This window comes from Pinus tabuliformis, chromosome 2_2 (assembly GCF_031772625.1).
Source record: "Pinus tabuliformis cultivar Carrire ecotype Pingquan chromosome 2_2, CPIR1, whole genome shotgun sequence".
In the NCBI taxonomy this organism is placed as follows: Eukaryota; Viridiplantae; Streptophyta; class Pinopsida; order Pinales; family Pinaceae; genus Pinus; species Pinus tabuliformis.
This window is the reverse complement of record NC_142300.1, coordinates 850135984-850160936: the sequence shown is the minus strand read 5'-3', so window position 1 is coordinate 850160936 and position 24953 is coordinate 850135984. Positions and strand designations below refer to the sequence as shown.

Here is a 24953-nt window from a genome sequence, read left to right as displayed (position 1 = left end):
TCCATTTGACCCTTGGAACGTCCCCTTTACTTTGACCTCAGGAAGGCAAAAGATGATGAATAGTAGCCCAAACATGCCAAACTTCCACCTTATTTTGACTCAACGACTATCCTTCGCTTAGTTTTGCTTGATTTGGTCTATTGGAACTTGACTTGGTCCAAGGAAGCTTGATTTGTTTGAAAAGAAGATGTCTTTGATTTGCAACGATTACTTTTTGTCTGCAGATGGTCCAACATTCTACCGTTTGATTTCAAACAACTAGTTTGACCCCCACTTGGAATAAGGGAAGGATGTCACCTTGCATTGATGGTTGATCTCCAATGCCTTTGAGAATTTACAGATTCTTCTACATGGGTTTTGTCTGGCTAAGTTTTCACATTATGATAGCTTCATATTTATTGTTGGTGGATCCCATGTTGTATAAGTAGCTAATATGTTCCTCGATGTATTTGGTAAATACTAAACTAGATATTGAAGGACACATGATGCATTACTTGTTGGGTTTGGAGGTGTTGTCACCTAAAGTGTACACCTAGGGCGCAATGCTCAGAGTAGGGGCTGTCACTCTAATCCCTACTCACTCCATTTGGACTTTCTCCTAGCTAAGTCAAGGTGGGTAGTCCCTAAAGATGATGACAAGGGGAAAACTTGTTGGAATAACAAGTCTTAGGAGACTCAGGGCAAGATCACTACCTCTCGAAGCAACTTTAATTTAATTAGCAAGTGCGTTTATTAAATGAGCAAAGTAAATCTTAACAAGATGAAGTAATTAAGGACAATGAGACAATAACAAGATTAACAAATATAGATCAGTGCTTAATGGACATTGCTGAAAGTAAATTTTATGACTTGCACAAATATGAAAAGCTTCAAGTTACTAAATAAGTAGTGCTGCAAGTTAGTATGATGGATCACGACAACTAGAAATATGAGCAGTGAACAATTTAAAAGCAATTTGCAAGGAATTTATGATCTGCAATTATAAAGTAAGCCCAAAATTCTACTTATAATGACCAAATTGATCCAAAATGGGTTTTGGATAAGCTCTTAAGTCTAAGTGTTCCTCATAGACGAAAATGAATGTCCAAGGAAGTTCCTGGACATAACCCCATTGCAGAGATCTTTTCATTCTGAATCTACTACAAGTTGAATGGGCAAGAATGGACTTAGGATGCAGAAGTTATCGCTCAAAGAAGATGCCCTTTGTTCTTTGGAAAAAGAGGCAAAATCCCCTAAAAATGGCAAAAAACCCTTATAAAGGGAAATCACATTGGAAAAAACGGAAGAAACCCCGATTAGCCGATCCGATCAATCGGAACAGAGACAGGCCCGCATGCGATATCGAGACCCTGGACTCGGCGATTGCGATCATGCGATATGCTGATTGCCGATGATTAGATCGGCGAATTGGCATCAGCAATGGCATAAGACAAGGGACGAACCCCCAGGGCTATGCGACGAGCGATTGCGATATATCGCATCGCAATGTCGTATCGCGACGATAGTACATGCACATGCGATCGCCAGACCTGATGGGTTTTATAAACCCGACATCATAATATTTGAGTTCCGGAAAAAGGGACTTTCCCGTGTATAAGAGCGTTTCGGCATAAAAACCGAAATACAAAGGAAAAAGCCCCAAAGCAATACAGTCAGACCCGAAGGGGAATTAAAGGTGCGATATATAAAATTTGAGTTCCGATAAGGCGGGATTTTGGGCGGGCCTTAGGTGGAAAGTGGTATTGGGCTGGCTCCGCCTGAGCCCACACACTGGTCGACACATGGCTGGTGGGGGAGAGAGAAAAACCGCCTTTTCGGGCGGGTAACCTCCCTACTCCTCAGCCGCCTGAAATTGAATGATGACCGTTGGATCGAAGATCCTGTAGATCAACGATGGGGATTGCGCTAGCGGTAAAGGGCAGACTCGAAATGATTATAGGGTGGATGCGATACATTTTCAAATCCGATAAAAAGGATTTTGTCGGGTTTTTCATTGTTTTTCCTGTGTATTTGGGATTTCGACCAATACACTAACGTGATGCGATATAATGCCTAATGGCAGACCCGATAGGGATTTAGGGGCGATTGAATGTAATTTCACGTCCGAAATACACGTCCGATAGTGTATTTTGCAGTCTTTCTCTGTGTGATGGGATTTTCTCAGTTTTCGGGTTTTTGCCTATGAAACGACCCTGATTCCTTCTGTAACCACTCCTGATCATCATGCCACGCTGCAACAGGTGTTTTTACAGGCAATGATGCATTTAGAAGCCACAAAGCCGCAAAGCCAGATGGCCAGTCGAACAAACAAGGAGCAGGGAAGCCGAAGAGGCACAGAGAGATGATGATATGCAGAGAAACGACTGAGGTAGCCAAAAAGCTGGGAAAAATACGTCAAAGGAGGCAGAGAGCTCAATTGAGAAAAAGGCAGAAAGTTGAAGGCAGAGAGCTCAATTGAGAAAAAGGCAGAAAGTTGAAGGCAGAGAGCAGAGAGAGAGCGAAAGCTATTGCGCAGAGCAGCCGAGGGAGTCACTTGGAGGTCAAGTGAAAAGCCAGAGAGCTGCAGAGAGCCAAAGAAGCTAGAGCCGAAGAGCCAGAGCCAGAGCCAAAGCCAAGAGCCAGAGCTAAGAGCCAGAGCCAGAGCCGAGAGTGAGAGCAAGAGCCGAGAGCCAGAAAGCCGAGAGCTTCAAGAGCCAGGGATAAAATGGTGTCTAAATCCATTGTTTCTGTGTAAAACAGTGGAGTTGAGCCAAAAGCTTGTAAAAAGGACTTTGCCATAATCTTAGAGAGCCTAGTTGAGTTGACTAGAGGTCACGGAGACGTAGCCCAAGAGTTTTTGGTGAACTCCTAATTAAATTGCTGTTCTGTGTGTTTTGTTTTATTGCTACATTGTTTACTGTTATATATATGTTGTATCAGCATAACAATAGAATATTAAAAGCACACAAACAATTCTAAAACAGGCATAAGCATACACCTTATTTTCAAGCACATATTTAATTCCGCATTGGTTAATCATAAAGACTTGGGAATAAATAAGCTTTGGAAGTGGGAGAGGTTCTTGTAAGTTAGACAAGAGGCCTAAGTGACCCATTTTCAGATCAGGTGGTATCAAAGCTTGAGATTGATTAACCACGCTTTCAAAGAAGGTTAGATCAGAATGCTTGATTGACAGAGCAAAGATTGCTTGTCTGAAAGGTGTTTAAACAGTTAGAGGTTGATTGTATGCTTGTTGCAGGCTGACTATTGTTTAAGTTTGCAGAGGTGAAGGGAAAGCTATTGATAGTTTAGTCCAGGAAGGGCAAGAAGGAAGAAGGGCTGAAGGCATTCTTCTATCCCAAAGGACTTGAAAGCAATCCTTGGAGCACAAGAGGTTTGTTGCGAAAGGTTGTTGAATAAGCTCTTTATTAATCTTGTTTGAAGTTCTTTTGTTCATTGGTATAATGACAACTTCTACAAGTGAGTCTTCGAATTCTTTTTTCTTCATCGCAAGACTCTTTGATGAAGACATGAATCAAGACTTGTCCACCATGATGGATATGGTGAGTGAAATGTATGAAGATGGAAGGAAGAGCAGCATACTTAGAGAGCAGTTGAATTCCATGAAGGAAGAGAAGTAGTTGCTTTCTGACAAATTGCAGCAAATGGAGAGGCAACTTCATATTGCAAATGTGAACCTGGAAAGGATGCATGAGTTGGAGACACAACTCTTTGTTGCCCAAGAAGCCTTAGTCAAGTATCAGCTTGAAGAAGAGGTAAACCTTTCCAGTTTGTCTTCAAATTCCTCTAAGAATGCTTATATTGGTTCTTTTGAAAAACATACCAAAGGCATAGGTTCCAAGCTAATGTCCAAGATGGGCTATGAAGGAAAAGGCTTGGGTAACCATGCACAAGGTATTGTTGAACCAATAATAGTTGGGGAAAGGCCTAAGTATTTGGGTCTTGGCTATGGACAGTCTTATGGAAAGAGTTTCAAAGTTGCCATGAAGGCCATTGAAACAACGCCAAGGAGTTGCATTGCAGAGTGTGAAGATTGTATTCAGGAGGAATGCAATGGCTTGAAACATCATTTGCAGGATGCAGGTGTTCAGAGGCACACACTTGAACCAGAGAGTTGAGGAGACTCTGACAACCTTGAAGAGACTGATGGTGTTCCAAAGGGAGCCACTTCTTCATTTGCTTCACCTCCTCATGAAGGCAATAAAGGTGAAAGAGGCAGGTATAAATCTGGCTCTAATCATATTTCTTATGATTTTGCAAAGCATGATAAATTTCCTCATAGATATGGGAAAAGAATTGCATGTTCCTTTTGTCGTTTGGATAACCATAATGTTTCTAGATGTTGGAAGAGAATGGCCACATACAAGAAACTTTTGAAGGAGAAGAAGCAAGAAGGCAAAGGTCCATTGGACAAGGCAAATCATGTTGTCAAGAGGATGCACATGCAGTGCACTTACTGCCATAAGCAATGACATCTTGCTGCAAAATGTTGGACACTGAATCCAACAATGCTTCCACCAAAGCTGAAGAAAGTGGAAAGAGAAGATGGCAGGCATGGAAAGGAAGATTCCATGACTGATGTGTCTCAGGATGATTCACATGTTGATGCTGATGTGCAGACAAAGGTAGTACCTTTGAAAGGGATTGGTAAGAAACGGTTAGAGTTCTTATCCGATTAAGGTTGCATGTCTATTGATGCATCTATTTGCATTTCTTTGTTAATGAGGATGAAAGTTGCAAGATTTTACGAAGTAGGTAAATGGAGAAGTTGAGTAGGAGACTCACTTTGTTGTTGCAACATTATATTTTATTTCAGCTTCGAAAGTACAGTGTGCTTAAGCGAAAGTTGAAAGATGAAATGCATGCGTGAGAATATTGTGCATAAACACAGGGATGTTGATGTTGTCTTTGTATTTGAACATGTATGTTTAATTAACTTGAAGGGTTGGTTGCTTTGACATGCATGTGATGATGAAGTGTTTCATCTTTCGAAAAAGAGTCCTAATGGTCTTTTTCTACATGCTTGACTTGAGGGGTCATTTGTTTAAAGGCATGTTCTGTGGGCTTGTTATCTAGTCCATCATTTGTATGCAAATGTAAGACATGGAGGTGTTCACCAGAGGTGAAATCTGTTTCTTTTGTTGAAGCAGGAGTTTAGGCCATCTAATTGTTGTCTGTATTTCTGTTGTTGTTGACAGCTTTTCAAACAGATACAAATGAAAGATGAACTTCACATTTGTTTGAGCCACCTTGGATTAATGATCAAGGCAAAGAAGTTCAAACCACCTTCGATGACCTTTTAAGCAGAAGTTCTGCAGGAAAGCAAGGAGGAAGACAATTCTTCCCCGGAAGACCAGCCCATCCACGAAGGGAAGTGGTCAGAGACTTTGGTTTAGAGGCACTATGCAAGGCAAGTGTGTGGAGGTAGAAAGAAGAAGGTGCTGTTACTCTTAGGTTCTGTTCAGATTAGTATATCAGTCTTTTGGAGACCAAAAGTTCTTTTTGTGGGAAGGCGTAAGAATGGACTTAGGATGCAGAAGTTATCGCTCAAAGAAGATGCCCTTTGTTCTTTGGAAAAAGAGGCAAAATCCCCTAAAAATTGCAAAAAACCCTTATAAAGGGAAATTGCATTGGAAAGAGGCAAAAAGGCCAGACTTAAGTGGAGGCGGAAGAAATCCCGATCGGCCGATCCGATCAATCGGGTTAGAGACAGGCCCGCATGCGATATCGGGACACCGGACTCGGCGATTGCGATTGTGCGATACGCTAATCGCCGATGATCGGATCGGCGAATCGGCATCGGCGATGGCATAAGACAAGGGACGAACCCCCGGGGCTATGCGATGCGTGATTGCGATATATCGCATCACAACGTCGTATCGCGGCGATAGTACATGCACATGCGATCACCGGGCCCGATGAGTTTTATAAACCCGACATCATAATATTTGAGTTCTGGAAAAAGGGACTTTCCCGTGTATAAGAGCGTTTTGACATAAAAACCGAAATACAAAGGAAGAAGCCCCCAAAGCAATACAGCCGAATCCGAAGGGAAATTAAAGGCACGATATATAAAATTTGAGTTCCGATAAGGCAGGATTTCGGGTAGGCCTTAGGCGGAAAGTGGTATTGGGCTAGCTCTGCCTGAGCCCACACACTAGTCGATACGTGGCTGGCGGGGGAGAGAGGAAAACCACCTTTTCGAGCGGGTAACCGCCCTACTCCTAAGCCGCTCGAAATTGAATGATGACCGTTGGATCATAGATCCCGTAGATCGACGGTGGGGATTGCGCTAGTGGCAAAGGGCGGACCCGAAATGATTATAGGGTGGATGCGATACATTTTCAAATTCGATAAAAAGGATTTTGTCGCGTTTTTCATCGTTTTCCCTTGTATTTGGGATTTCAACCAATACAATAACGTGATGCAATATAACGCCTAATGGCAGACCCGATAGGGATTTAGGGGTGATTGAATGTAATTTCACGTCCGAAATACACGAGTGTATTTTGCAGTGTTTCTTTGTGTGATGGGATTTTCTCAGTTTGAGGGTTTTGCCTATGAAACGACCCTGATTCCTTCTGTAACTGCTCCTGATTATCATGCCACGCTGCAGCAGGTGTTTTTATAGGCAATGATGCATTTAGAAGCCATAGAGCCGCAAAGCCAGATGGCCAGTCGAACAAACAAGGAGCAGGGAAGCCGAAGAGGCACAGAGAGATGATGATGATATGCAGAGAAACAACTGAGGCAGCCGAAAAGCTGGGAAAAATACGTCAAAGGAGGCAGAGAGCTCAATTGAGAAAAAGGCAGAACGCTGAAGGCAAAGAGCAGAGAGAGAGAGCGAAAGCTACTGCGCAGAGCAATCGAGGGAGTCACTTGGAGGTCAAGTGAAAAGCCAGAGAGCTACAGAGAGCCAGAGAGCTGCAGAGAGCCAAAGAAGCCAGAGCCGAAGAGCGAGAGCCAGAGCCAAGAGCTAGAGCGAGAGCGAGAGCGAGAGCCGAAAGCCAGAAGGCCGAGAGCTTCAAGATCCAGGGATAAAATGGTGTCTAAACCCATTGTTTTTGTGTACATTGAACCAAGAGCTTGTAAAAAGGACTTTGCCATAATCTCAGAGAGCCTAGTTGAGTTGACTAGAGCTCACAGAGACGTAGTCCAAGAGTTTTGGGTTTACTCCTAATTAAATTGCTGTTCTGTGTGTTTTGTTTTATTGCTGCATTGTTTACTGTTATATATATGTCGTATCAACATAACAACAAAATATTAAAAGCACATAAACAGTTCTAAAACAGGCATAAGCATACACCTAATTTTCAAGCACATATTTAATTCCGCATTGGTTAATCATAAAGACTTGGGAATAAATACGCTTTGGAAGTGGGAGAGGTTCTTGTAAGTTAGACGAGAAGCTTAAGTGACCCATTTTCAGATCACAAATGCAAGATGAGATGCAAATGTTAGTGTAAATGCTTCAATGAGATACACTTATAACAATGTGCTTCAAATAAATGAAATCCCAATTTATAATCGATATTACTTCATGTTCAAAAGTAAGATTAGTTAAAGGCTATGAAACCGGATTCGTCCAAACCCCTGGACGAATCCCGAATCGGACGAATCGGATACGATTCTGTCCTGACACGTGTCATGTTGCAAGGACTCGTCGTGTCATATGCTGGTACGTCGTGTCCTGGGCGTGTTCAAGAAATGAATAACGTGTCACGAATTTTGGAATCGAGTCCTGGTTTCAGATTCGTTTTTCGGGCTGCTGCTAGGTTTAAATGCGCTGTTGTCTGTCCCATTTGACGGCAATTGCAAAGGAAACATCGATTTGGCAAAGACGCAAAGGTTTCATTCACCGAATCACCAGTTGCAGCGAGGAGCGGACCGCATTGCAGGTTAGTTTGCAAACCCGATTCACTGTTTTCGTTTTTGGCTGGCTCTTGCTGCCTGTAGCAGCCCTTGAGGCTTAACGCAGCAGCCTCACAGCCCTGTAGCAGCAGAAACAAGAACTCATTTATACAATAGACTTCTACATTGCTGAGAGTCGAGACTTATTTTTACTATAGAGCGATGCTGTTGTGCGATGCTACTGTATACATTTGATGCCACGATGCCACTGTAATAGATGTAATGACTTGTAAGTTTTAACTGTATTCCTATTGCTATAAGTGTATAGAACCCTTATCACAACAATACTGTAATCATCAAATCTGAGATAGTTCCTACCACTGTGAGGACCGAATCAAAATCCCTGAGATAGTAACGAATCTGTGGACTGGTTACCTTTATAGTACTGAAATGTATGACTGTGCAGTGTGATGCAATCCAAACTGTCATATCCTTTGCTGCCACTGTAATACGAACTGTAGAGGGATCCAAATTCCCTACTTATCCAAACTCTGTCTTGAGTTCTGTTCTCTCATCCAAATCACAGAGATACCCGGCTTCTGTTCACTGTTCTTTATCACGGAAACTTCAGAGGAGTCTGAACTATAACTGTGATAATGCAAGGTGTCTTCACACCTATTTATAGTGGTTGGTCCCATGTATTAAGCCGACATGAGCTTTCGAATAGATGTATGTCCAAATAAGCTGAGCCAAAATGAGTTTCTTATGCATATTGAGGCCGGCATCAAAAGGTGGATTTAAGTATATATTCACGTGCAATGTCACTGTGCGATCCTTAGAGTGAATCACTGTAATGGTCCTCAGAGCTAGGCACTGTAATGATGTCACATAGTCAATTTTTTTGTTACAGCCGTGACTTGATACTAATCAAAGGGTATGTAATTCACATGCGTTTTTTAGGCAGTGTAAGTATCACTGTGGGTACCTGGCACATATCTGAGACCTATGCGTTGAACTGTAGTCTGTCAAGAAATGTGATTCAATGATGTACCTGTCCGTGGATCAGCACATTCAAGACTTTGAAGACCTAGTGTGAAGCCTACAAATTATGTGAATTCAACGAATAAGTAACTTCTGCACACAATCTCAATTCTGCACCAGACTTATATTCACTACAAGTTCTGCTCTTGACTACAAAAATACTCAGACCTTGGCCTGTCCTGGCAGTGTAGAACACTGTCTTTTATAACACTCAGACCTTGGCCTGTCCTGGCAGTGTAGAACACTGTGTTTAATTTTTTATACAACAACATAGAATACATTATACAGCCAGTGAGCCACTGCTATATACTATAAAATGAACTTGATTCTTGTTCATTTCTTTTGCTGTTTGCATTTTTAAATTTTTACAGCAGTTTGACTGTTTGTTCATTTTTTTTACAGGTTGAGGTAACATGGCTCAATCAACGGCAGGGGCAGCAAGGAAGGGCAAGAATGTCATGGGTAGAGATGCTCTTCCTCCCCCAATATCATCAGAGTCTGCTGCAAGTAATCTTGAGGGAAGAGGAGTTAAAGACAATGAAAAATATCCATTGTGGAAATATGTCGCAAGAGAGGATGGGCCAAACAGCAAGGGAAAGGGAGGAGGCAATGTGCAATGGAAATGCAGCTTTTGTAACATTTCTTTCACAAGCACATATCACCGTGTGAGAGCACATTTGTTGGCTATACCTGGTAAGGGGATTGGAGCTTGTAAAGATATTCCTTCACAAAAGAGAAAAGAATTGGAAAAGGAGTCCCATGTTGGTATGGAACATGTGGCACTGGCTTCAAAATCAAAAGCACCCAAGGGCAAGAATGAAGACCCCCTTCCATTTTTGAGGAAAGCCACCACCAAATTTCCATTTGAGAGTTCTACTTCTACTGGGGGACAAGCATTAAAAAGAAGATCACTTGGTCCAATGGACAGGATTTTCCAAAAAGAGAGACGGGAAGAGCTTGATCTCACCATTGCCTTCTTCTTCTATCAAAACTTCATATCATTTAATGTTGCACGTTCACCTTTATTTGTTGAGATGTGCCGAGCTCTAACTCAAGGGGCTCCAGCAGGGTATGTGCCTCCTGGGTCAGAGAAGCTGAGAACCACATTGTTGACGAAGGCAAAAAAAGAGGTGCAAAAAATGCTCGAGCCTATTAAGGCATCATGGCCAACATCTGGGGTTAGCATTGTTTCTGATGGATGGACAGATCCAGCACGACACCCAATCATCAACTTCATGGTGTCTTCCTTGAATGGTCCAGTTTTCCTGAAAGCAGTGGATACACTTGGCGAATACAAGGATGCACAATTTATGGGTGAGTTATTTATTAGAGTTGTTGAAGAGGTAGGTGTTGATTCTTGTGTGCAAATCATTACAGATAATGCACCTGTTTGCAAGGCGGCTGGCATGATTGTGGAAGCTAAATATCCACAAGTGTTTTGGACACCTTGCATTGTCCATTCATTGAACTTAGCATTGAAATCCATTGCTTCTGATGTGCTTTGGATTGGAAGCATTATTGAGGATGCAAGACATATCTGTAACTTTGTGCAAAATCATACAAATGCCCTCACTATCTACAAGGAGTACAGCAATCTATCATTGTTGAAGATTGCTGATACACGGTTTGCATCTTCATTCATGATGTTGAAGAGGTTGAGGGAGGTCAAGACTGCTCTTGGGTCCATGGTTATTTTTGAGTTTTGGTCTTTTTGGAGAAAGACAGATCAGGCAGCCTCTAAAAGAGTGAAGGACACGGTACTAGATGATGCTTGGTGGGAGAGGGTAGATCTAATTATTCGGATCATGGACCCTATCATCTCTTTGCTTCGAGTTGCAGATACAGACAAACCCATCCTAGGAGAGGTTTATGAGGGATGGGATTCCATGATTGAGTCTGTGAGGAGCATTATTCTACAGAGTGAGTGCCCCCCGTATGAGACATCACCAGAGGCCTTCTGCGATACCATACATGATATTCTTGTCCGCAGATGGGACAAGAATTGTACACCTTTACATTGTTTGGCTCACTCATTGAACCCCAAATACTACAGCCATGAGTGGCTGAATGGTGGACCTTCCCGCAGATTCCCTCCTCACATGGATGGTGAAATCTCACAGGGGAGGAAAGAGGCATTGAAGCGGATTTATCAGGATAGTGCATTGCTTGCTGAGGTGGAGGATGCCTTTGCAGAGTTTTCCACTGGCACTGGTCGATTTGGAGGTTATGATTTGATTAAAGACAGGGGGCTTAAGAAGCCCTACTCTTGGTGGGCAAATCATGGGGCAACAAACCCTCCTCTTCAGCAGTTAGCCATGAGGCTCCTCTCTCAGGTGACTTCATCCTCTTGTTGCGAGAGGAATTGGAGCACATATGGGAATTTGCATACTGTGAAGAAGAACAGGCTTGAGCAGTCCAGGGCAGAGACAATGGTGTATGTGCACACCAACCTTCGTCTTATTTACAGGCAGAGGGAAGAGTGGTTGAGGGGAAAGACAAAGATGTGGGATGTCTTTCCTGAAGATATGGGTCTGGACACCACTGTTGAGTTGGCATTGGCCAACATGGATCTCGGTGATCCAGTGCTAGACCCTATTAGTTTTGATGACTTAGAGGGGTCAACCTCCATACCAGTAGATGCAGAGGCGACTATGGATACAGGGGAGGAGGAGGATGCAGAGGAGAGTAGTGGGGACCATGATGATGGGGACAGTGATGCTGATTCTGATGCTGATTGATGCCTTGAGGCTTGTATACCTATAGTTGTTTTATATTTTCTATTTCTATTTGCCATTGGCATTGCACCAACACTACCTATGTAACAGATTTTGATTTGATGACTTAATGAGAAAACTACAGTTGTCAGTGTGTTTATCTTACTATCTTGTAGTTGTAAGTTGTCTTTCAGTTATGAATTATGAATCATGATTTAAATTTTTAATAGATTTATCATTTATGTGACCAGTACCACTGACATTTATTTGAATTTTGTATGTACTATGCATGCTAATAGCTATAGATGAAGATCTATGTTTGAAATCAATAAATTTGTATCATTAATTAAAATTTGTGTAAGAAATATGCTAATAACTAATTTTTAATATATATATATATATATATATATTTTTAAATATATATATATATATATATTTTTTTTTTTAAAATATATATATATATATTTTAATAAAATAATATATAACGTGTCCTAACGTGTCTTGTTCCGGGGGTCAGCGTGTCCCGAATCCGACACCACGAATCCCGAATCCTACGTGTCCCGAATCCCCGTGTCAGGTGACTTAGGTTAAAGGCAATAACCAAATGAAGCAACAAGAAATTACTCAATGAAACAAGAGATTGCAATTAGAGTTAGGTGTTGGAGCAACAACTCAAAATGCCTTTAAATAAAAGTGTTTTTAGGCTGAAACCAAGTAATATTTATGATGAAAGTACAATTAAAAGATGGCAAATGAGATTGCTAATCAAATAAGATTGAGAAAATAGAACATGTTATGACAACAATAAGCTAATAGTGAATCATTTATACTCAATGTGTTATTTAATGAGTAGTAAACCTTCAGGATAACAGTAAGAAAAACTTTAGGACAATGACAAACAAATGTTATGACAACAACAATATGACGATGAAAACATTGAGCTACAAATGCTATCTTTATGCTAAAAATTTACTGAAAATTTTCCAAACTTGTTCACATGAATTTTCAAAAATTTTCAATGCAATTTCCATAATTATATCAGATCTGATATACTAATTACAATCAGCAAATAAAACATGAAATACGCTTAATGATGGATACCCAACTCAAGAAATTAATTCCTTAATGTATTAGACAATTTAGGAACTGATTTTAGGCTAACCCACATGAAATTTTACCACTGTTATATTTCACACTTGAGAAACAGAATTATTCAGAGATAATAGTCATCCAAAAATGTAGATCTAGGCCAAATTTTTGATACCCATCAAACATAAGTGACTTATTAATGTATTTACCAATTTTTTTATTTTTATTTTTATTTTTATTTTTTCCAGTTAATTTCAAACGACTTAGATGTGTTTTTCACTACTATTAAAAAGGTATATGACTGTTGTAGCAAACAATGAGGAAAAAAGGGTTTAGAGATCAAACCCTTAGGACTTTAAGCCTTGAAGATCACCTGCCCAAGTTGCCAAAATTTTTTCAATACCTGAAACACAATTTTTTACCAATTTTTCTGTAAAACCCACCAATGATCAACTTCAAAAAAGTAAATATTCAGATAAGAAATGGAGGAAAGAGAATCTAGGGCCAATGAGGGTTAGCACTAGGCCTAATAGGGCTAGTGTTGGGTTGGATGAAGGCATTTCTGGGCTTAGGAGCCCCAAAACTTGAAACCCTTGTTTTGAAAAAATTATTTTCATTTAGATCTTCAGATTTGTTGCAAAATCTTCAATGGCTGGCCATGCAAAATTTTTGGAGATTAGATCTTACCCTCAAGGGCATAGATCTAGCTCTAATCCAACTCTTTCCACTTGATCTCACCTGCACAAATGAAAATAAGAATACCCAAAACCCCAAAATAGACAAAATTTTTTAAAAATAACTCAAACCCCAAAAACCCTAGCTGCAAAACCAAGATTAGAGAAATAAAATAATTTACAAGATTTATTTTACAAATATGACCAGATCTGTACAAATAATATACAGATCCACTGGATCTGAGGAGTATGAGTCCAACTCCGCTTCCAGATTAGTAGAAATATGCTTTTCTTAGCTAGATCTATCAATTAAACTCAGTATATGAAAGATAAATACTTATAATGAAGCATTAGCCGAGAAACCCTGCAAGAGAAACTTCGTTAGATAGACCCCGAGTTTCAATCATGAAGGCTTTTCAGATCTTATATCTTGAGAGTTGGTTGGTCCAATCGAGGACTTTCCCTAACGCCTAAGTTTTTCGAATACAATTGATTTTTGCACACTCAAGATCAAGCTGTCATATCGATAGAGATATAAATTAACAATGTAATCTTAAAGAATTAGAGATATCCTCTAATTCAATTAAATTAAAATGTTATCTTAGATCCAATAACTTACGCAAGATACCTGGGCAATAAGTCATTTCATGAAGGCTAGTAATCAACAACTTATAAAAATTATTCAACAAAGCATTAAGAACTATATTACCATAAGAAGCAGAAGATGAACATTACCATCAATGAAAACCCCAGTCTTTGCATTATTATTATTCCAGAAAAATTACAAGAGAGCTTCAAGCGCTAGTACACGATTCAAATATCGGATCTTTTGTGAGACAAATGACCTCTAATTTATAGATAAATTCTCCAAACGGCTAGTTGGTTTGATCGAAATATTTATTTTTTGAGGAATTTTCGAATTTCTATTTTAATTAGATCAAAATTAATTATTTTGAGCTAATTTCCTAACAAAATTGACTTTGACTTAACCACCAAGGCCCAAGGGTCCAAAATTTATTGAAATTTTCAATATTTCGTTGGTGGGGTACCTCCAAAAATTAATCTCTAGGACCCACAATTTTATTTATTTATTTATTTTTCCTAAGACTTAAATTTGATTCTAATTAATTAAATTTCTAGCTTAGTATTTTTAATTTATTTTTGCTAGAAAATTTAATTAATTGACACGAGGGGATTAATAATTTTTTCCAACCCTATAATATTTTAGCATCATGGCTAAAATATTATATACTTAAGATAACTACATTTCAACCCTCAAAGGGGGAAAACCCATTCGTTATAGACCCTCAATTATTTTACTTAATTCTACAACTCAATATGATATAGTAGACCAAGTGATTTGTAATAAAATAATTTTGCCAATTAGCTAAAATGATTCCTAAATTACTTTACAGAAGACTTGATAAAAAACACTAAGACTCACTTAAGATCTTGATGATAAAATCCACTCTAGCTTTGGGGTGAAGTTGGAGGGAAAAACTCTGTCGATCATCTGTGTTTAGAAACACATATGAATTAGTGAGACGAAAAACCTCCTAGGTTGGAAATCATTACCAAAATATTAGGCTTACCTAGGTTATTACATACATATGATCTTACTAAGATCATTTACTTTACAAACTGCAGAATGAGTTTATAACTCTGATAGACTGATGATCTGAATGCTTGAACATGATGGAATCCCTTTGCGAAAAAGTGTACTGCTATAGGGTAGTTGACACAGAGTGGTCAACAAGAGGTTTGGCAAAGATCAAAGGGAAATTTTCCTTGGGTAGGCTAAGTATACATTTGAGATCCTAAAGAGGTTTCAGATGGAGGACAAACTTATGGCCACATCCATGTGCATTAATCTAAAGAATATGATAGCTTCAAAATCACAGTTGGTGGAGCCCATGTTGTATAAGTAGCAGATAGGTTTCTCGATGAATTTGGTAAACACCAATCTCGATATTTATTTTGTTATGAGCACTTTAGTCAATTCACGGTTGGAGCCTTAGGGATTTGTGGTAAACGGGAAGGAGTCCCATGTTTGCAGGCTTAATAAAGCCTTGTGTGGACTCAAGCAGTTACCGAGAGCATGGTATTCTGGGATCAATTGATATTTGTAGAGTATTGGATTCACCAAAAGCAAGGCTGATCCTAATTTATATCACTTTTTTGTTGGCATTGATATGCTTTTGGTGATACATGTTGATGATTTGCTTTTTAGAAGTATTAAGAAGCTCACTGCAGGGTGCAAAGCAAATGTGGCATCTAAGTTTGAGATGAAGGGCATCGATGTGATGCATTACTTGCTCGGTTTGGAGGTTTTGTAGAGACAAAGGGAGATTTTACTTGGGCATGATAAGCACACAGTTGACATCCTAAAGAGGTTTTAGATAGAGGATTGCAAACCTATGGTGACAACTATGTTGTAAGATTCGCCTCCCTCAAAGGATCAAGAGGTGGAACCATGTCTCCTACAAATCTGCCATCAATCCTCCTCCTGCCATTTTTTGGCGATTCTTGGGAAATTGGATCCACAGGGGCCCGATCCATAGATCTAGAAAGGATTGGTTGCGGATTCGTGGAGGTCTAGGTGTGTATCTGCTGTGGATCGCGAGCGGATCAGAGAGAAGTTGGACGGTTCACACGGTTCTATGAAGATTTTTTGTTTTCAGAAATTTCGAACTATTATGTAAGGAACTATGCTTTTCGACCACTCCCAAGTTGCCCCTTGATGTGCCCTAGACGCCTCCTAGATACTCCCTAATGGTAATGTTAAATTCTTAAAATAAAAATAACATTCTTCTTTATCTTTCATTTTCCTTCATTTACTTAAATTTTTAACATTACCATGAAATGACACAGGATGTTTGAGAGTGGTTCCAAGCTCATCAGACTTTATATGGAGAAAATTAAATTTCATATTCCATTCAAAATTCAACAAACATTAACAGTTTTCAGGATCAATGGGATTGTGGCATTTCATTGGATTATATCATGTATGATCACATGTGATTGACATTTAATCAAGAGCACCGAGCCCTCTATGTACCCTAGTGTTGGTGTTGTTGATTATTGAATTCCTTTGTCATGAACTTAGCAAAAATGTACCCTTCACTCAAAGTCAAAGTCATTGATCAGGGATGTTAAGCTTTATATATCATATTATAAGGCTTGGATTAGGTCGTTTGATCAAAATTGGGCAACGTTGACTAATATCCCTAGAGAATAGAAGTAGAGGCAAAGGCTAGACAAAATAAGAGGAATCTAGATTCTAGATGGTTGATGCTAGAATAATTAATCATTGATGTGCACGTCATATATATCTTGATTATGTAAAAATATGCATTTTTTCATGTCTTCTACAACTAATTTGGTATTTTGGATGTTGTTTTTGAACATATATATCATGGCTTGGATTAGGTCGTTTGATCAAAATTGGGCAACGTTGACTAATATCCCTAGAGAATAGAAGTAGAGGCAAAGGCTAGACAAAATAAGAGGAATCTAGATTCTAGATGGTTGATGCTGGAATAATTAATCATTGATGTGCACGCCATATATATCTTGATTTATGTAAAAATATGCATTTTTTCATGTCTTCTACAACTAATTTGGTATTTTGGATGTTGTTTTTGAACATATATATATATATATATATATATATATATATATATAGTAGATGCCTCCAAGACGCTTTGCTTCATAGATTTTTGGGAAATGATGCTTCTGCGGATCCCCTTCTGAAAATCAACCCCACTTCGTGCAACATTGGCCACAACCAATATATGACCACACTCATTATCACTAATCTAAAGAAGGTGACAACTTTAGATTCAGATTTGTTTAACACTAAACTAGATATATGTTTTGTAGTGAACGCCTTTTCCTAGTTCATGGTGGATCCAAGGCATGAGCATTGGGTAGCAGCATAATATGTGCTCAGATAGATGAGGGGCGTGGTGCAATATGGTCTGATATATCTTGGTGATGGTAATATGAAGTTGCAAGGATATCTAAAATCAGATTGTGTAGCCAGTGAATAGACAGAAGAGTAGCTTAGGGTGATGCTTTAGCTTCTGATCAACAATGGCTTGTTGGTTCAACAGGAAGCAAACTTTCATGGCGCTTAGCAAAGGTAGCTTGTTGCATGAAACTCCTAATCTGCCCACGTACTAATAATGGAAATTGTCAAAAACTCGGAAATGCCTCGGAAACTTCTTGGGAAACAAGTGCCCGTAAGGAGCATGGTACATACATGAAGTCAAAAAAACCCTAATATATGGAAAGTAAGACAAAATTCATTAATTCGTTTTTGAACATACCTACAAACTAACCTATCATTCTTATTTTATTGCAAGAGTTTCATCCGAAGTACATTTTGAGGTGTTCTTGTTTTCAAATCTTTTACACTCATTAACTGTGATAATCATTGTTGTATCAAACTCATTGGGAATCCAATGTTCCATGACAAGTTCAAGCACATGGAGATCATCATACGAAAGTGGTTTCAGATTCCAGAACGGAGCAATGAAACTCCAATATATTCCCACAATGCAACAGGTAGCTGATGTTCCGACCAAGTCCTTGGCAAAAAGGAAGTATGAGGCATTCAGAGATAGACTTGCATTGGTACACAATTCCTTCCATTTTAAGCAGTGTTGAAAATATAGCTTTGGCAAGGTCTTTAGTACAGGTTCAGAGTAAACATGCTAGAAGCTGTTTGAGATACTTTGAGAAGTAACTCAATTATGTATTTCACTTTAGGAAAAACTTAAAAAGTGAAATGTCTTATATTTAGCTGTTGAGTCTAATAAAATGTATTTCATGCATTTATGACTTAGATTAGAATTAATCTCAACTGTGGATCTCATGAAAAATATAATGACAAGTCAAGATAAAGAGTTTAAGCATAAAACATTTTTTTGGTCGGACAGGTTGAGCAACTAGGGGAGAGAAAGAGTGTAGGGTGAATTAGGAAGAGGAGCTGGCTGAATAGTTGTAGATTCAGATGGTCCGTACCAATGTTGTAAACATCGGCATCGGGATAAAATCAGCAAGGTTTCGAAAAACCAAAAAAATGGGAAAATATTGGTGAAATTCGGCAAACATTGGCTAGGCCAAAAAATCGTTATTTCGCTATAAGATTGGGATGTTCGCAACATTGGTCCGTACAACAGCAGTTATGTACAGTCATATGGTTCAGTTCAGTCCAACCGGGCCATATAATAGTTTTGTGCCGTTCTCCTGTTGTTTCAGCAGGCCACACCTCTCTTAGGCAAGCCATACACCTTGTTCAAGATGAGTTATTAACCGTGCCTCTGTTGGGTTTTAGCAAACTGTGGAGGTTACCTTGTAAGTGTTGTCAAAGGAATGAAAAGCTGATTTGAAGGAGAAATTCTTATATATGCATTTTATGTTTTGACTATTTATTTTTCAGCTATTGCGTTATTGATGCTATGGTTTGAAATTAATTTCTATGTTATTTAAGGTCAACACTTTATTGTTTAATTGAGATCATAAGGACCACAGTAATATGGGGTTGGAAATTTGTACACTTGGTGGCTTAGCTGTAGCTGCCTGCTTAATCATATCATCTTCATTGCAACTTCTAGCACTTCCTACTTGATGGTTTGGTCACAAACAAAACTTTCTTCCTTTTCATTGTCGGCTTGACACTATTGAGAAAGAGAAATTGCTAGATGTTTAGTTTAAACAAGGAGTTTCCAAATGTTTAGTATAAATGTTAAATGAACATGGAAAAGTATATATAGAGGCATTAGATTAAGTTAAGTGATTTTTTTTTGGTTTATTTTTAATGGTATTTCTGCAAAGAAATCATGGGGTGTGTACAGAAGTTGCCCCTCTTTTTGGGAGGGGGCATCACAAGGCCATTTTTTTTCTGAAACACATCCTCCATACTCGCAAAATGTTTGGCCCCGTGTTTTGTAGAGTTCCATAAAAAGTGGAAGTAGCGAAATATTTTACCAAGTACCCAGTCGTCTCAAGTATGTAGGGAGCCTGGAGCATTAGGAGTGCATCCCTGACCCTAGGGAGCATGTGCTTGTGTAACAATGCAGTTATGAATATTCCTTGAGGGGTTGAACATTGCAGTGCTGCGGTCATTGAATGATACATACACATTGCACGCTTAGCCAATACCCACAGGCTTCAACTAGTTTTTAAATTGATTCACTTGTATGACAGGTGAGAGAGCAAGATCAGATCTGAAGGGAGAATTTCCCATATTTTCTTTCACCAGTAGAAGAATGAATCCGATCCTAAGGGTCAATTTCTTTATACCATAGATTGATGCCATATGAATATACATTTCTTTATACCACTCTGTGACTGATTGATGAAGACATGTTTTCAATTGACACAACCAAATTTTGATTGAAATACATGTTTCTTTACCCAAATCTCTTATTGATTGATGATGATGTGCTGGAACATTGTTAAGACAACTGACAATATCTGTCACTATGATGCTGCCTTCTTTTTGAATCAAACATCATGTTTGTGGTTACAGGTTACAATGGCCTCATCTTTATTTTAATTGGTTCTGTCTAAGTTCAGTTGGGTGCTTGTGTGCTAGATTTGTGGTAGATTGCATAAGGATTGATCCGGAGTCCATTTAGGTTCAAGTGAGTTGAGTTTGGAACTTCTTGCATACAGTTTGTTTGTCTTTAGGTAAATGAAAGTATACCCATGACCTTTTTAACTTCTGATTGTGTTTTTCCCTATATGATAATATACATAATGAGCCAATGAAAAGCTTTCATTTGGAGCTACTCTGATTCAGATTAAATGGTCCCCACTACAAACCCTTGTTCAGTTTTTGAGTTTGAGTAGGAGCTTGTGTTGGTTGATCAGTGATATCATTTTGACATTTTGCCAATGCAATCTTTAAGTAGTGAACTGTCCAAGTCTTGGGGGAACTCAGGCATCCTAGTCAATTGTTGTATGCTGCCATGGTGGATTACTATACTTTTAAATAGCATCACACACAACACAAAAAAGAGACTCTAGGAGTACCATAACACAACATTAACATTGATTCAGGTTTTCACAGAAAGGTCACACAAGTACTTGTATTTATGGAACCATGAACTCCTTGTAGGCCCCACCTACTTATAAAATTTGGATGGATCCCATCAGTGTACCTCTTTCATCTACTTTCAGTTATCTTCCTTTCTTATTCTATTGATATTCCCTTGCGCAACTAATGAGACTCTCCATTCAGACTCTTCATTCTTTTTTCTCATATTATTTATCACTTCTAGACCTTAGGATATTTAATATATAGGACTATCATGTACGTGATCGCTTTTTCTCCCAGGATGTACAACTATCAGCTAATGAATAATATTTCTCCCGGGATACACAAATATCACCTAAGTGATTATTATTTCTACCAGGATACACAACTATTACCTATATGATCATTATATCTGAATAAAGGTGATATCAATTCTTTTGGATCGAATTAAAAAGGTGGCTTTTGTAACATGTTTTGTCCTTTGGCAATTTGCAATAATGCAACTTGTGTTTTATAAATGTTACTGTCTTATCCATCTACATTCCTAGGTACTTCTTTGTATTTAATTCCTCCCTTGCATACATTTGAAGCATACTTGATGTTGTACTGATGGACTCCAAAATAGATTAATTTGCTTTAAGAAGCTTAGTTTTCAATGTTGCCACATTTGCATTTGGCGGTCTTGCAGGATGGAATGCTCAAGTTTAAAGGTACATATGAAATCATGTCTCCAGCAGATATTGGTTTAAAACGAGCGGATGAATCTGGCATTGTCCTTGGAAAACTTAGGTACATTTTCATCACAACAATCCATAATACAATTCCAATGTTTGTTTTCAGAATCATTACATCTTTCCCTTTTATCCTTTCCTATGAACTGATTTCTATCAGACATTTCTCTAGTTTTTTGTGTGCATCAGGGTAGAGGTCATAATGGAGCCTTGAATGTAGAAAGCATATAGAATATATATGCAAATAGCAATTTTATTAATAATGAATTGTGATAATCACAAGTACAAATAATGCAATATCCAATTATACAATTTTAAGTTGAAATGGGTCGATACGTACAACTATATGCCATATAATGATACATCGATACACCACCCTTTGAGATGACATAAAGGTTTTATATCAGAAAAAATTAAATTAATTTTCTTATATACATCATTGGTCATACATGATAAGAAAATTAAAACAAGAATTTTGGTTGCAAGCCTCTTGTACTGCTTAAATAGCCTATGTTTGGCCTTATGCTTCCATTTTCTATGAGAGTTCTTTAGCATGATCTGACACCTAATCTTTAATGTCACTATTAGTATCCTCTAGCCTTTTAGAGGTGCCTCCCCAACCAATCTCTACTACAAATCCGCTTCCATTTTGATCCGAAATGGATCACTATATTAATTCGCCATATATTTTGGTACTTCTGAAGAAAAAAAAACTGGAGCTATTGATTTCTAGGGCCCATTTTAGGGACAAGTGTTGAGCTATGGTAGCTCGGGAGGTATTCTTCATTAGCTTGGTGCCTTAACTTGTGGAGAACATTAATCAACATTGTGGATATTTACTGAAGTGGAGTAAGTTTCAACTTAGGAAAATTGCATTTGATGTGTTATACTCTTTTGTTGACTTATTGGGCCAAAGTCTAAGGTTATGGACATAAATAATTTAGTGACCAAGATCTAATCAGAGCCATTTATCTCAAGAGGTGAGATGAGGGATGATCTCAGCCTTCCATCTCTTTGGAGATCTAGGATTTGATTAGGAGGCTCAAGGTAGCTTGATTGAAGTCATCTCCATGAGGTGAAGGCACGATTTGCTGAGAGAGAGAATGACTTGGTGGTGGAAGATGGAGGAATTTATTGGGAATATTATCTGCAGCCAAGCCAAGTGAAACAGGGCTGCATTAGTTTGGTGACGCAGGCCGCACGAGTAGTTATGGAGGCCGCACAAGCTGCGTGACACAGGTCACATGCGCAGGGGGACACATACCTTGCACAGGGTGACGCAGGCACTACGTGGGGTTTGATTTTTTTTTTGAGTTTGGTGAGGCCGTATGGCTGTGTATTTGCTATGGGAATAAAGAGTTGAGGCATGCAAAAATCCTAGCCTTAAGCCTAGATGACTATTAGTTCATGTTAAATATTTGGCCACTAGGAAAGGAAAGGGTTTCTATTTTTGTGGTACACATTACTATTCCATAGTTGAGTAGAGCAGTGAAGTGTGATATGGAATAGAAAAGAGGAAGCAGAAAATGCTGTAGTAGCCATATAGGGCATAATGTCAATGGCAACTCCATAACAAATTCACCTCTTTGTATTTGCATTTTCATATTTGAGAAGAAAGGGTATATCTTATGTTCATAGCATTGATGGTGTGGTATGTTGTTTTAACTTCTTTTATTTTAGTCTTAGCCTATATTTGTATTTAAGTGCTAAGTTAGCAACATTAAATTTTACTGATTCTTAATTAAAACACTACATAACTGAGAGTTTGGAAAATTTGTAAGATCTGCTGTGACGAGTTGTTTGTTGAAAATGGTTGTTATTGATGTCAAAGGCTATCCAAATGCAAGAGAAGATTACATAGCCAAATTGTCCATTCTGAGACCTTTCTGACGATATATGGAACAGCCTCTAACTAGTGGTTGAGGTGATATGAATTTTTGAAGTTTTTGCCTTGCCAAACACAAGTCGCCCCAAACATGGATAAGTCGGTCTAGTCATGGGCAAGTTGGCCCTGTTTGCGGGGTCAGTCACAACTCGCTCAAGCAGCTTGAATCTGTTTAAGCAAGCAAAGAGAAGGAGTTGTGAGTTTCATACCGCATGAACCAAAAGTGAAGAGAACCTGAATTAGAGAATCTTTCTGTGGAAGGGTGTTGGCACATCTTTTGAAGGGTTTTTTCCATTGTTCTTGGGGACGGTTTGGGTTTGTTTGAGGTCTGTTTGAGACCATAAGCCTTTGCTCCCCTTCTAGCTGTGGCTGCTTCTAAGGTTATGCGTCTCCTCCTTAGGCTAATGTTGATCACAATATGAGTAGCTGTTGTGTGAAAGACCTCTTCTAGGTCTCTCATATAAATAGCTCTCTAATTGATTGACCTCTCCTATCTTCTCTGAAATACTTTAGGCCAGGGCAGAACAACTATTGTTGAGGAGCAGGCCAAAGTTTTTTCTTAAGGGTTCTGGGCATAAATGTTTACATTTTTATGACTGGTTTTCTGCTGGACATTCTAAGGTAGAGATCTGTTTCTGATCGAAGTATATTACATATTTGATTCACTGCGGAGTTCCTTCCATTCATTTGGTTTGCCTCTGCTCTTCTGGTTCTTGAGATCACATGGTTCAACTAGTATGATCTCTCCTATATGACAAAAAAATATTGTAATTGCTTGTTCTGGCAACAACTGTGGCATGAACTGTTCGTTAGTCAAATATAATTTAATGTTGGCATGCAATTCTAATATTTGATGCGACATTGTCGTTACACAGATTCTCTCTATTGTAAAGTCTATCATGATCTGTTGCAATAATTGACAGATGCCCATGTGAAAGTTTTGGCATGATTAAGGATAAGTTAAGTGATTTTCCATCATCTATACTTGATTACCAATTGAAGCAAGGTGGTTTACTATTTTTGGAAAGTCATGCTTGAAATGATAGACATGACATTATATTTTTGGAAATTCACTCTAGAATTGTTAGAAATGAGATTTCATTCAAGGAAGTTCATCCCTTAGCTGCCAATTTTCAACACTCACTCTCAGCTAGGGAGGAATTTCTTTCTAAAACAAGTATCTCTGCTTTGGAACTTATTTTTTTACAATCTAATGAAGAAGAATCATCATAGGGGAGATTCATCCGTCACTCTATATTCACATGGGGGGATTACCACTTCCCAACACATGACAAGGATCCCACACAACCAAGTCTGATCTCTGCTTGGGGGGATTACCACTTGTCAAGGATCTCACACAATTAAGTCTGATCTTTGTTTGGGGGCATGCCAACATTAAATTATATTTTACTAACGAACAATTCATTCCACAGTTGTTGCCAGAACAAGCAATTACAATATTTTTTTGTCATATAGGAGAGATCATACTAGTTGAACCATGTGATCTGAAGAACCAGAACAGCAGAGGTGAACCAAATGAATGGAAGGAACTCTGTAGTGAATCAAATATGTAATATACTTCGATCAGAAACAAATCTCTACCTTAGAATGTCCAGCTGAAAACCAGTCATAAAAATGTAAACATTTATGCCCAGAACCCTTAAGAAAAAACTTCGGCCTGCTCCTCAACAATAGTTGTTCTGCCCCGGCCTAAGTATTTCAGAGAAGATAGGAGAGGTCAATCAATTAGAGAGCTATTTATATGAGAGACCTAGGAGAGGTCTTTCACACAATAGCAACTCATCTTGTGATCAACATTAGCCTAAGGAGGAGATACATAACCTTAGAAGCAACCACAGCTAGAAGGAGAGCAAAGGTTTATGGTCTCAAACAGACCTCAAACAAACCCAAATTGTCCCC

General features: G+C 38.8%; 1 protein-coding gene across 1 annotated transcript in view; it reads left to right on the top strand.

Moving 5' to 3' along the window:
* LOC149195630 (2-isopropylmalate synthase A-like) overlaps positions 1 to 24953 on the top strand; it is a 265845-nt gene that overhangs the window by 108549 nt on the left and 132343 nt on the right. The window contains exon 6 of the mRNA XM_089405376.1: positions 21106 to 21206. Coding sequence (XP_089261502.1) covers positions 21106 to 21206 — 101 coding nt within the window. The remainder of the gene's footprint in view (positions 1 to 21105; positions 21207 to 24953) is intronic.